At 46.6% G+C, this 14,341-nt stretch overlaps 4 protein-coding genes across 4 annotated transcripts; 3 read left to right on the top strand and 1 right to left on the bottom strand.

Moving 5' to 3' along the window:
- Window positions 1-477: 477 nt before the first annotated feature.
- Window positions 478-750, top strand: AGABI2DRAFT_46676 (hypothetical protein; the record flags this gene model as incomplete). The annotated part of the gene is made up of 1 exon (XM_006455360.1): window positions 478-750. A coding segment is annotated over one exon (273 nt), but the record flags the coding sequence as incomplete, so codon positions are not given.
- Window positions 751-4,287: 3,537 nt separating this feature from the next.
- AGABI2DRAFT_145582 (hypothetical protein) lies at window positions 4,288-5,171 on the top strand (the record flags this gene model as incomplete). The annotated part of the gene is made up of 2 exons (XM_006455359.1): window positions 4,288-4,536; window positions 4,557-5,171. 2 exons carry the CDS (start codon window positions 4,288-4,290, stop codon window positions 5,169-5,171), a joined length of 864 nt encoding a protein of 287 aa, XP_006455422.1.
- Window positions 5,172-6,299: 1,128 nt separating this feature from the next.
- On the bottom strand, window positions 6,300-8,192 carry AGABI2DRAFT_180493 (hypothetical protein; the record flags this gene model as incomplete). Its single annotated transcript, XM_006455358.1, has 1 exon — window positions 6,300-8,192. The coding sequence occupies one exon, from the start codon at window positions 8,190-8,192 to the stop codon at window positions 6,300-6,302; it is 1,893 nt and encodes a 630-aa protein (XP_006455421.1).
- Window positions 8,193-11,760: 3,568 nt separating this feature from the next.
- On the top strand, window positions 11,761-12,204 carry AGABI2DRAFT_75978 (hypothetical protein; the record flags this gene model as incomplete). Its single annotated transcript, XM_006455357.1, has 1 exon — window positions 11,761-12,204. A coding segment is annotated over one exon (444 nt), but the record flags the coding sequence as incomplete, so codon positions are not given.
- Window positions 12,205-14,341: the final 2,137 nt, after the last annotated feature.

The following is a 14,341-nucleotide window of genomic DNA, read 5'->3' as shown; positions in this document are numbered from 1 at the left end:
CGATGATGAAGAAGTCAATTTCATCAGACAACGAAGAACCCAAAACCAAACGCCTAAGCAAGCGGTACAGGGATTTATTAATGCAATCCTCACAGATGAACAACGAGCAGCACTCAAACGAGGAGAATGTTTCTTCTGTCACAAGAAAGGACACTGGTACAGAGATTGCCGTGCAAGGAAGCTATATATTAAGCAAGGAGGAAGAACAAGCATGGATCGAAATCCAGGAACAGATCGAAAGAAGAAACAAGGAAATGGAAAACCTAAGAAACAAAAGACTTGGAAAAAGAAGGAGCCCATAGATCCGAACGCTATGGTCTACAACATTGAAGAAGAAGAAGACAACTTTGAAGAATTTTCTAAAGACGGAAATTTTTGAGTACTTCTGAAGATCCAATCGACGTGATAGATCTTCAGTCACCTAAAGGAACAACACTTCTAGCACCGATTAAAATTCACATTGAAGACGATAATCCTATTAAACTAACCGCACTAATAGATTCAGGAGCAGCAGGAGAATTTATCGATCACAAACTCGTAGAGAAGTATTACTTACCAAAATTTCCATTGAAGAAAGTCAAACATACCATGAATGCCGATGGATCAAGAAATGCATCAGGAGTATGCACACATTATGTCCTACTCAACATCGAAATCAACAACAAGAAAATGTTGATACAAGCAAGCATAGTATCGCTTGGAAACCACAAACTATTCTTAGGAATATCATGGCTAAGAAAATTCAATCCAGCAATAGATTGGACAAAACAAACTCTAAAATGGAGAGATGAAGATGACGACTCAACTCTTACACTTTCTAGAGGACCATCAAGCAACTTCATTAACAATATCTTCGTTGAAATCAACTCGAAAAGCAATACTTCGCAACAGCTATTCAATCAAGCTGAAAAGAAGAAAACGGAATCTGATCCTGCTAAAGCAGTACCGAAAAGATTTCACAAGTTTCTCAAAGTATTCAACAAAGTAGAATCAGAGAAATTACCACCAAGACGTCCTTGGGATCATAAAATTGAAGTTCAAACCGACTTCAAACCCAAGAGAATGCCAGTCTACAATCTAACACCTATAGAACAAAAAGAATTAGACAAGTTCATAGCTGAAAACCTACGAAAGGGATACATCCGACAATCTAAATCACCAATGGCATCATCTTTCTTCTTTGTTGGAAAGAAAGGAGGAGATCTACGCCCATGTCAAGATTATCGTTATCTTAATCAAAACACGATTAAGAATGCTCACCCTATTCCAAACATTGCTCGAATCATGGATAAACTGAAGGATTCGAAATGGTTTACAAAGCTAGATGTCAGACTAGGCTATAACAACGTCAGAATTCATGAAGGAGATGAATGGAAAGCAGCATTCAGAACACCTAATGGATTATACGAGCCTACCGTCATGTTCTTTGGAATGACAAACTCGCCAGCCACATTTCAATCAATGATGGATCACATTTTCAAACAATTAATTGAAAATGGAGGAGTCATTATCTATATGGACGATATCTTAATCCATACAAAAACACAAAAACAACTTGATGAACTTACCAAGCAAGTTCTTCAAATACTCGAACAAAACCACCTCTATCTCAAGACAGAGAAATGCGAATTTGAAACACAATGTCTAGAATACCTTGGAGTCATTATAACTCCAGATTCTATCGAAATGGATCCAATTAAACTAAAAGGAATCGAAGATTGGCCAGTACCTAAAACGGTCAAGAATGTTCGACAATTCATTGGATTCTGCAACTTCTACAGAAAGTTCATTCATAATTACGCCAAAATCGCCCAACCCCTCAACTCTCTTATGAGGAAGACAAAGAAATTCGAATGGAATCCAAATGCACAATCAGCATTTGAAACTCTTAAACAACAATTCCTAAAACGACCAGTTCTACAAATGGTAGATCAAACCAAACCATTTGAAATAGAATGCGATGCCTCCGCATTTGCCACAGGAGCAGTCTTACTACAACGAGACACGAATGGAGATAAGCATCCGGTTGCTTATTACTCTAAATCCCTTAATCCAGCCGAAAGGAACTATCATGTTTCGGATCAGGAATTCTTATCAATCATTAGAGCATTAAAAGAATGGAGACATTATGTTGAAGGATCACCTGAACCATTACTAATTTGGTCGGATCACGAGAACCTTACTCGGTGGAAGGAACCCCAACAATTAAACCGAAGACAAGCGAGATGGATGTTATATATGACTAGATTCAATTATGTCATCAAACATCTTCCAGGCAATAAGAATGTCTTAGCCGATGCCCTGAGTAGACGTCCAGATCTAACTCCAGAAGGCATAGACAACGAGAACTTAATTGCTCTACCTTCTACAAAGTTTATCAATTTCTTAACAGAAGAACTAGAAGAGAAGATCAAGGACAAGAAGGACACTATCACACCATCAGAGCAGTTTACTCGAGAAGAAGACATCTATACTTATCAAGGAAGACTTGTGATACCGGATGACTCGGACATCAAGAAGGAACTCTTAACCCGAGTCCATGATCATGAATCAGCTGGACACCCTGGAATAGCCGAAACACTTCGAAAATTAATGAAGGAAGTCTACTGGCCAGGAATGAACACTTATGTCCAGAACTACGTCAAAGGATGCCCCATATGTCAACAATACAAGATCAACAGACATCCACTAAAACCGCCGATGCAACCAATCAAAGGACCTTCAGTAACGAAGCCATTTACACAAATATCTATGGATCTTATCACAGATCTACCCCCTAGTGATGGCTATGATGCAATATTGTCCATAGTGGACCATGGACTTACGAAAGGGATAATTCTAACCCCTACTAGGAAAACAGCAACAGCTGATGATATCGCCGAAATGCTAATCGATAAAGTATTTTCTAAATATGGAACACCTCAGAAGATCATATCAGATCGAGACCCTCGATTCGCAGCCAAATCTATGCAAAGACTCTATGAAAAGCTTAACATCAAGCCCGCATTTTCAACAGCTTATCATCCACAAACTGATGGAACTACAGAACGCTACAATCAAGAAATAGAATTCTATCTTGCAGTCTACACTTCAAGAAACCCAAACACATGGAGACGAGCATTACCTATGATTGAATTCGTTCACAATACTAAACCACATGCAGGAAGACAACATTCACCTTCAGAACTTATATTAGGATACAATCCTAAAGCATTCATTAACAAAGAAGAATCAAATGTACCTTCTATCGAAGAGAAGACATTATTCTTAGAACAAGCTAGAGAAGCAGCAATCGAAGCACATGAGCAAGCACGTTTGAAGATGGCTAGCCGAAGTAACCGACCCTGGAACGCACTTAAGGTTGGTGATAGAGTTTGGTTAGATAACCGAAACTTGCCCGTGCCGTACGCATCAAAGAAGCTCAGTCAAAGAAGAGAAGGACCCTTCAGAGTAATTAGAAGAACTTCTCCCACAACATACGAGTTAGAACTTCCAAAGCGATGGAAGATACACAACAAATTCCATGCATCTCTGCTTACACCCGTAGTAGAGAATGACATCTATGGAAAGCATAATCCACAACCACCTCCGACATTAGTGTCTGGAGAAGAGGAGTATGAAGTCGAAGCGATCCTTAATCACAGAGCAAGGAAGAGACGCTTGGGAAATGGAAGACTCGCAACAAGAACAGAATATCTTGTCAGATGGCAAGGATATGGACCGTCAGAGGATTCATGGGAATCGGAAGAAGATCTTGCAAATTCAAGCGAGATACTTGAAGAGTATAAGAACCTGAAGAAACTCAGATAACTCCCCAGTTCAATGAGCATCTCTCAAGAACTTACACAGACACTCTCAGCTCTTACATCTTCTTCCACTCCAAATGCCAGCAATCAGACCAAGGATGATAACCCGAAGTCTGACTCGTCAGTACCCCCAACCGCACCTCGCAATACACCATGCCAAGGCGAAGTATCCGTTGATAAGAATGCCAACATTCGACGAGCATTTCTATCAGAGAGAGCAGCCACAGACTTTCTGTCCAGTCACGGCCGCATTCCTCGACTCGCTTCACTTGTGCACGAAATCGGGGCTCATGTTGATGAACTCACTTCTGCAAGACGTGCATACCTTCAAAGAATTGAAGAAATGGACGCCCGCCTTTCAGATCTGGCAGCTTTTGCCTGAGGACTCCCAGTCGCAACGAAATTTTCACCCATATCCAGAAAATCAATTCCTCGCCATTGCACCCACATCCGAACATCAGTCAACCAACTCCAAACCGACATGAATCGGTTACTCGCAGCACCTCCCAACCTCACCATTCAACAACTTCCACTCCTCCTATACAACTTTCCCAATCTCATGGATTGGCTTCACCATACGCGCGAATTCCGCCTCCTACAAATTCGTCGAACAACCCAGTATCTTATCGAACTCGACGAGGGACTCCTACAGGACCTAGATATACAGGTAGAACCTGCGGACTATGTGGCCGAATGGGTCATCAGCAGACGAGTTGCCCGCTCTACCATTGTAGGTATTGTAATACCCAGGGACCTGGCCACTTTGCCAAGTTTTGCGCCCGAAACCCTTATCGAGGAGTTGCTAGAAGGGATCTCCCCCCAGAAGCCATGGTATTGGTCAATGCCATCGCTTTCACAGTCCAACCCCCCCTCACTCATCCACACTCCGGCAATGCCACTTCTGGCACCACAACTCCCAACTCCGTCGCCCACTCCTCCGATGCCTCTCTGGCAGGAACGTCTATCACTTCCCACACCTCCCATGACGCCGAGTTACTACAGCAATCCGGACAACTACTCGCCAAACAGTCCAATATATCAACCGGCGCCATCTATCCCTCCAACACCACTTCAGCTTCCGGTCCAGTTACCACCACTCATCTTGGACCAACCTATCAACCTATCTACCAGCCCAAGTCCAAGCCTAAGTCCACTAACACCGATCACAGATACGGACAGCTTGCGATATCCATCCCTTCCCCCTATCGTCACTCTGGAAGAACAACTCCCAGTAACCGCTCGGCTTCTAGCAAGCCTAAACGCCAACGATCCCCGTCGCCAGAACATTATGATGGAGGCGATGAATACACTTACGATGATGTCGCTGAATACAACATGAGCGGTGAAGGACACCCTGACATCTAGATAGTTCTGGTAAACTATCTTAGGAAAGGGATAGTGTTATGAACCGTGACATATACGGTTACATTTCTCATAGTGATTACTACATCTGTAATTACAATTATGTTTACCTCTTAGTGTACTTATATTTCGCCATCTTGATCGTGATTTTGTTACATACTCTATTGATCCGCTTTAATGATCCGGAAATAGTTTATAATTAACTTTCTATAATTATCGTTCACTTGTTCCGTTTCTATTTTAGTGTGACGAAAACTTCTTTATAATTCCCGAGTCGTTCCCGAGTCGAGTCTCGGTACCTTAAGAAGTTGATCTTAGTTATATATAGAGTACTTGTAAAACATATATAAGACGCTCAACTTTACCATGTAGAAACAACGTTTCTACTTGGTTAGGTGGAGACTTGAATACAAAGTCTTAGTCTAACTATACGCTTGAACCGTCAGACTTAATTGCTAAGCTCTATAAACCGCTCTCAAGCTCTTAGTACTATAACGGCGCATTTGAGTTACTCTTCTCGATTCATCGAGGAGGTCTCCTTTGTTACGCTTTAGAACTCTGAGTATTTCTATCGACGTAACGCCCCAGCTTAGGACCGGGCCGGGGTCACTATAACATCCTAAGACTCCTACTCCGTCTGCTTCAGTTCCTCCTGAAGAGAAGCCAGTTCTACCTCTACCACCTCTCCCATTGATTCCTCCAGTAATTCCTCCTGTGATTCCTCCAGTCACACCTCCACAAATCCATGCACCTCTCCCAGTCACTCCTCCTACTGCCGGAGCGCCTCTTGAGCCTCCTCACGTTCCTAGATGTACTGGGCGAGTTCGGAAGCCTCCTGGCCAGTGGTGGAAGCTCAAACAACCAGACTTAGCTGGTAATGACTCTGACTCTGACGACTTTTTTTTTTTTTTTTTTTTTTTTTTTTTTTTTTGTAATCACTATAGTTTATTTCAAAACTACTTAAAGGGTGCCATGACGCGTTCCCCGTACTTTACATCACCTGTACTTAACTACTCAACAAGTCCGTATCCAGCCGACAAGGTCGAAGCCATAAGAGAAAAGGAAAAAGACAGAAGAGACTGTTCGAATCTGAATACAAGTACACTCAAGTAAACGAAGAAGCAGAAACGTTCATATACAAGATAAATTCAACACCGCCTGTGACACAGGTTTGATCTCTCTCATCATCGCGCAGAAGATATCTCTCCACCCGTCATTTATCTCCCACACATTCCAATGTCTCACGAACTCAATTGACTCGTGCAAGAAGATCGGTCCTTCGAGTGGAGGAAGCCTTCGCTTCTTCCTCCTTTTGTTCTCTTCGTCTCTAGCTAACTCCAACTCTTTTCTATAGGCCGGCCAGCTTTCATCAGCGTGTCGCGGAAGTTCCGGAGGTTCGAAACTAAACGCTTGGGGATTGTCTTGGAGGAAGAGGATGAGACCTCTTATCGTAGTAATTCCGTCCAAGTTGTAATGATTGATCCACCTCACGAATAGAGGACAGACCATAAGTAAGTGTTGCCGTGTCTCCGGAGACCGAAGATCGCATTGACACGATTTGTAAGGTTCATTTGGGAAGAACCTCACTCTGTATTCCCCTATCGGTGCGTGATTGCACATGACTCGCATGAGACGAGCGAAGAGTGGTGAATTGTTGGCAGCCTTGACTCCTTGGTACGTATGAAACCATGGACCGCCTTGGAGATGACTCCGAAGTACTTCATTGCCTTCTTTGTCATTAATGTCATACCAGCTGTTACCCTTGAAACAAGACTTGATATGATATGAAGAATTTTGAACCTGCGAGCGGACCGAAGGCCCTGAGCGCGTTCCTATACCATCCGAAGACGGCATGTGTGGTGGCGGCTCACTTGATGCGTTCCCGAGTCCTGAGCGCGTTCCTATACTCCCCGAAGAGAGCATGTGTGGTGGCGGCACGTTGAATCCTTGCGAGCGGACTAAAAGCCCGAAGCGCGTTCCTATACCATCCGAAGACAGCATGTGTGGTGGCGGCTCGCTCGGCGTGCAGACTCCTTGTTGGAAACCGGTTTGCCATAAGTAAATGGCGTCTCGCGTTGTTTTCTGCCTGGTGTAGTGATATGAGGCAGATTGAGGAAATGAAAGAGAGCGCTCTGTGAACGTCCTTGCGGTCTCCGCTGTATGGTATGCTCTTTGAGCCAATGGCTGTAACATTCCCGAGTCCTCTGTATAGGTACCCGGAGCCGTGGCCCACGATTTGTTAAAGCCTCGCACTTCAATATCGACCTCTGGGAAGTCTGTGGCGATCGCGTCGAAGGCTAAGGATACAGCAATGGACAGCTGTGATCCAAGCAGTTTGGAATTAGTTGACATCAGATTCTTGACAATCAACTGGGACGTAGTGTAAAGGACGACCTTGGAAATAGGCCATCCCTTTTGAAGCTTCTTGTGCGCTTTGATTAATGCCAGAAATGTAGACCATCCGACAATTGTTTCATCATTGACCCACCTTCCGGCGGCCCTTGTTTTAGATGTGATGGCTTGTCCTTTGAAGACTGTGACAAGCGCGATATGCGAGTGGGTTCGATGCGGCACGGGCACGCTCGGATCGAACTTGTGTTTGACACCTGCTGTGAACAGATGCAAGGTGTTCGGTTCCGTTAAGGGGGCAAGGTTCAGTTTGCTGTGGTATTCGTCTCTGTCTTTGTGATTCTTTGGCATGAGAACGAATTTGATTTTGTCTGGATGTCGGTCCACAAGCCGATGTCCAGGTTTGATATGTTCAGAGAGGGGGTCGAATATCTCTGAGGAAGGGTTGTCAATCACCGAGTCAAGCGGAGACTTGATGACTTTGCGGATCGTCTTGGACTTGCGTTCCAAGGCGTTGGGATGTAGGGTGGATCCTTTGGCTTTTTGCCGTTCTAATAGTGAAAGAACGGGATGGTGCGGGTGAAGCATGTTGATGCGGATGACCGATCTCTCAAACAGCTTCTTGAGTTGGAGGTGGAGAGGCATGAGACCAGCCACGGCCGACATGGCTCCCATTGGAGAAGTTCTGAACGCGCCCGTAATCCAGCGCGCTCCTTGATTATGTGTGAGACGGAGCATTTTGATGTTAGATTTAAATGCTCTCGTTCCCGGTTTGTACCAACAGCGTAGTCCGAATGTTGCTATTGGTTGGATGCACGAAATGTAGAGGAGACGTTTTTGTTTTGGTGTCAATCCTCGGTTGGAATTTCCAAGCGACTTCATGCAACAAACTGCAGAGACCGACTTGGTGGAATAAAATTTGACGTGATCGCGAAAGGTCAAATTACGATCAAACATGATTCCGAGATATCTCCACACATCTTTGGGGACACATGGAGATTCTCGAGTGAAGGGGGCCACACCCAAATTGATGCTAGGGTTTGGCGAGTTTTTGTTACGGGCGGAGTCCGCAAAATTGAATAATTCCGTCTTTGTGTGTTCCATAACCAATCCGAAGTCCTTGAAAATGGAAGTCATTTGGGCATACGCCTCTTTTAGAGTGTCGTGAGTGTCCATTCTACAATCCCCCGTAGCAACAAGAAGTCCATCGTCTACAAAAGAAAGAAAAGAAATTAAAGGAAAATGAATACGGTCCTCCTTGTCTTTGACCCATTTGTCCAGTAAATGAAAACATGGCGCTATATACAAAGCAGAGAGTATAGGCGACAGTGCGCTACCTTGACCAACTCCTACATTACTATCGAATAGAGGAGAAGTGATATTGTCTATGGAATATTGCGTTTTTCTTCCTACTAAATAATCAGAGAAAAAAGAAACTACACTAGTCGAAAAACCAAAATGTTTGAAAATTTTAGAAAGAACGTTATGATTTAAAGAAGGAAAGAATTGTGCTACATCAAAAGCCAAAACTGAAGTCACCTTTTTCTTCGCCCAAGCCGTACAAACATGATGTGTTAGTGCGACTGCTGCATCCTCAACCGATCTTTGAAGTATACCTCCGGTTTGACAAGGATGAATGACGCCTGCTTCAATACTCTCGAACTGAAGCCTCCACGCAATCATTTTTTCAATGAGTTTCCCCATTGTATTGAGTAAGACGATAGGCCTGAACGATTTGGCCTTGTCGTATGACGGTTTGCCCGGTTTCGGAATGATCACTGAAATGGACTGTTTGAAGTGTTGAGGCCAGTATCCTGTGTCAAAGCAAGAGTTGGCTATCTTTGTTATGAATTGGCAGACCGTGTCATCTGTCGCAAACCGCTTCCACAATCTCCAAGATACGTGGTCTGGCCCAGGTGCCGTGTTCTTGGCACAATTCTTGAGCGCATCATGAAATTCTTGGACTGAGAACTTCACCCATTCCCTCTCCTCAAACTCCTCTAACTCTCTATACATGCTGCTCATATCAACCTCTCTGTTATCCGCCGCATTGTACGTGTTGTGAAGAGTTTCAAACAACTTCTCCTCATTGTTGCATGAATTTCCTTCACTATCTAGGATCGCCTCCACCTCTGACTCTGATGACGAAGCTGCTCTGCTAGCTGACTCTGAGTACTGTGAAGTCGAGTTTGCTGGAGCCGTTTCGGGTGCTGATCCCCGGAGTTATAGACTAGCTATGAAGTCTCCTGACTCGGATTGCTGGACTGAGGCTTGTAACACTGAGATCTTTAATCTCGAGGCTAATGGAACTTGGGAGTTAATGGAACTGCCTCCAGGCAAGAAGGTAGTCAACTCTGGCTGGGTGTTCAAAGTCAAACGACTTGCCGACGACTCAATGGAGCGCTACCGGGCTCATCTCGTTGCCAAAGGCTATTCCCAACGTCCTGGATTCGACTTCACCAAGGTCTTTGCCCCTACATTTCGTCCTGCGTCACTACGCCTCATTATTGCTCTTGCAGCTAGAGAAGGCTACAAAATGTGCTCCGTCGACATCTCTTCTGCCTTCACCTATGGAGAACTCGAAGAAGAGATCTATATGCGCCAACACACGCTCCTTGACCTCTTACCACTACCTTCCTCTTTTGGAAGTCTCAGTGCTAGTCGTCTAGTAGTAGCAATACATCGTCAGTATGCCCGCTCCGCGTCGCAAACAGCAATCCCAACCGGCCTCAACGCCATACCCGTCCCGTCCCCCGTCTCAGGCGCCGTCACCGCCCGCCAACCCTACCGCCACTCGCCTCACTGTCTCCGACATTGGGGTACTGCTCGACCCTCAATACGGAGGTCAAATCGTACTCAGTACATTCGGCTACGACTCGCAAGAGAACAGAGCCATCATGGACGCCGTCCGCAACCGGGGCATTGCCCCTGAGGTCGCTATCGCCAACGCCGCTGCTCGCGCCGAGAGCAAAGGTAATGTCAAAGGGCCATCTGGCCAATCTTCTGGGATCGGTGCAGCCCCCCCGGCTGTCAAGACACCGCCCAGAGTCCCTACTCCTCCACCTCGTGTGCCGACGCCTCCGCCGCCGGTGCCCACTCGTCCCCTTTCCCCTCCTCGCGCACCGTTGCCTTCGGCTTCGGTGCTTTCCTCGAAGCGCCCCATCTCGCCGGGGTCTTCCTCTTCCGGTCCTTCTGTCGCTGCCGTTTTGGTATGCGACAGTGACGACTCTTCTATGGCCCTCGACTACGAGGATGCCATCACTCCCCGTCCTGCTTCTCCTGAAGATGAGGAGCATTTGGACAGCAAAGAATCCGCCGAGGCTGTTGTTTCAATTATCAACAACGCTGTCGAAATTTTCGAGGCGCTATCTTCCTCCAAATGGAAGACACACATTATCGACGCCTTCCCCACCATCATGGATAACGATGTCAGTCTTATTCATTCAGCATTCATGGAGAAATTCCCCCTTCTCCGTCGTATCTTCTCCCCGGCAGTTGTTGCGCCTGCACCCGCAGTTGACGCACCTGCCACATGTGTAAATCTGCGGGACGCACAGCCACCCGCTGAGTCAGCCAAGTCCAAGCCTCCGAAGAAGAAGGTTCGGGTCGATCCGGCCCCATCTTCTGACGTCACTCCCTCAGCAACGGCCCCACTCATGGAAGTGGATGAGCCGGCCGCTCCACCTCCAGCGTCTGGGAAGGCGCCCACCAAACCCCTTCCCGTCCCAAGTTCAAAGCGCGCGCCTGCACCTAAAGACGCCGCCCCAGTTTCCTTCCGCGCTCCTTCGGCGCCTCGTAAGAGACGCCAAGGCAAGCACACTGCACACGGCGCTTCGCGCCGTGCTATAATCCTGACACCGCCCGCGGACTCTCCGGTTACGGCGGCTTCTTTCACTCCCGAGATTATTAATAGTCTCAACAAGCTCATCAAGAATGACATCAAGTCTGATGTCATCTTAACCCATGCTTCGGTCGAAGGCAACGGCATTGGTATTGCCGCCTCCCGTGTCCCCTCCCCCGCCGAAATTGTGTTCGTGCTCAAGCACGCTCGGCGACTATTCCCGAGCCTGAACGTTCCCATCGCTCACTCTCCCATCACGTCGACTTCATATTTGAAGATCGTCGACATCCCACACGTGCCCGCTTCCTCTAAGGAGTGGGCACTCAAGCAACATGAGGCGTTCACTAGCGCTCTCAACAAATCCCCGGTCGGCGCTTCCTGGCCAAACTTATCAAACACAAGCCGCGCTTCATGCGCGCCTCGCCTCACTCCGACTCATGCTGGGCATGGGTTGACATTCACGACACAGTGTCGGGCTCCAACGCTCGGCTCTACCTTTCCAAGTTTGTGTCCATCGGCGGCACGAACTGTCAGATCAAGGGCGCTCGCCCTCACTCCGGCTCTGTTCACTGCGCTCGTTGTCAGCGCTGGGGCCATCATTCCGACCAGTGTCGCGCCAAGTGTGCCCGCTGCTCCCTCTGTTCTGGTCCTCACTCCGAGGCCAATCACTTCAAGTGCGTCGACGCTAAACGCGCCGACGTGCGCCAATGCGCAAATTGTACCGCAGCGAAACGCCCAGCGGACAAGCGCTCCCATTCCTCTGCGGACTCGAAGGTCTGTCCGTTTTGGAAAAACAGGTTCGATCGTGCCTGGCTCAAACGCCAGTTCCCCGCGCGTTCGACTTGAGGTGTACAGTGAACCGTCGCCGGGTTGGGTTGGGGATACTGATGGAGATACGGGAAGGTTGCGTAGCGGTTTAGGAGGGAGAACGGTAGTGGTGAGGAACATTTTCTCTGAGGATCTAAAGTTACTTCGAGTATGCCTCAATTTTTCACTTTCATATTTGATATGTTTGATTCCGCAAAAGGGACTGCGAGTGCTCTAGTGTCCCGGTGCTATGTAGGGTGTATTGACTGACTGCTTGGTTTTATCCCGGGTCCCCTTACGTATGTACCAATGTCTCGATTTGTTTTGTTTTGGTTTCGGCTTTGTTTCTTTTTCTCTCGATAGCGCTTGACCTCGTCGCGCTGGATACGTTTGCGTAGAATACTGTTGATTAGGGCCTCTGTAAACTGGCGAGTGTAGTAAGCCGCGGGAACGTGTCGTGACACCCGACGTACGAGTAGTTTTGAAATAAACTTACGTTGATTACAAAAAAAAAAAAAAAAAAAAATCTATATGCGCCAACCCGAGGGCTATCACATTGGTAGTCCTAACATGGTCTTTCGGCTCCGTAAATCGCTCTATGGCCTCAAGCAGGCTGCCAGACAGTGGAATAAGAAACTCCGGAGTGTTCTCAAGGGTATTGGCCACTCTAGGCTGCGCTCCGACAGCTCTATCTACATCTATTCCAAAGGTGACATCAAGGTCATTGTTCCTATCTTCATTGACGACATTACTCTTGTCTCGAAGAGTGATGCAGCTATGACTTCAGCAGTCACTGAGCTCTCGAAACACTTCAAGCTCCGTGATCTTGGCTCTACCACACTTCTGCTAGGCATTCAGGTGAAGCAGGATCGCTCTCATCGCACTATCTCCCTCTCGCAGGAGCACTACATTAAGGAGCTCCTAGAACGCTTCAATATGGATGATGCTAATCCACTTTCCACTCCACTCACTCCGGGATCTGAGCTCTCTGACATTGTTCCTTCACTCGAGGAGCAGGCTGAGATGAAGTCGGTTCCCTATCTCAATGCTGTAGGTGCCCTTCAGTATCTGGCCACCATGACTCGCCCCGACATTGCCTATGCTGTCTCCTATCTCGGGAGGTTCAACTCGAACCCAGCTCCAGCTCACTGGCTTGCAGTCAAGCACTTGTTCCATTATCTCATTGGCACTATGCACTACAAACTTGTTGTTAGAATAAGAGTGAGAGTCGATAGACGTCAAACTCTGTCAGTGGAAGCTAACGGTTCCAGTAGATGTTGTTAAACCACTAGTATTGAAGTCTAACTCGACAAGGAACTACTTGTCGAGTCAAGATACTTATACTACTACAAAACGATTTGAAATCAAAGAAGTAATGGCTATGACATACGTATGATGTAATGCATGACGACGAAATGACATCATTGATGACGTCATATGGAAAGTGATAGAACAACTAATTATAGTCCAGATTGATCCGAGGATTTACCACTGCTAACACTTGTCTACCGAGCTAGTGACTCGGAAGTGTTGAACGTAGAATGTACGTGACGCAGTGGCGAGTCTAACGGTCCTAGAAACGAGGCGATCGGACAGGAACTGAATGAGCAATCCTAGTGACAACTGTGGACAGACTGTAAGAAGCTGTATTGTGTTCTAGTAACTTGTACTCACCTGTGGACAGACTGTAAGAAGCTAAGGCCTCTGAAGCGTCCACAGGGAAGTTCAACCATACATGACTAAGCTATCATGTGACTAAACTCATCCGCATATCTCTAAGTCCACCAACTACACTTGTAGACTGCTTGCTCACTCTAACACACCCCCTTGATCCAGCCAGTCTACTCAAGTCCTAATAGAGGAACAGCAAACTCAACTACCTTCTTTGCCACAGCCTTGGTTAAGATGTCGGCCACCTGCTCGTGAGTCGAAACATACAAAGGATCTATGAGTCCTTCTTCAACAGCCTCCCGGAGCCAGTAGAAGCGCAGGTCTAGGTGTTTCATGCGTCCGTGATGCTCTGGATTCTTGGCTACACTGATTCCTGACTTGTTATCAACGAAGAGAGTCGAAGGAAGTGTCAGAGGGAAGCCAAACTCGGTCAGAATATTCCTAGTCCATTTAATCTCCTTGCCAGCCTCGAGGGCAGCAACAAACTCGGCCTCAGTGCTCGAGA

Source organism: Agaricus bisporus (genome assembly GCF_000300575.1).
Source record: "Agaricus bisporus var. bisporus H97 unplaced genomic scaffold AGABI2scaffold_10, whole genome shotgun sequence".
Classification (NCBI taxonomy): Eukaryota; Fungi; Basidiomycota; class Agaricomycetes; order Agaricales; family Agaricaceae; genus Agaricus; species Agaricus bisporus.
The sequence above is the reverse complement of the archived record's forward strand: the minus strand, read 5'-3'. Positions and strand labels throughout refer to the sequence as shown.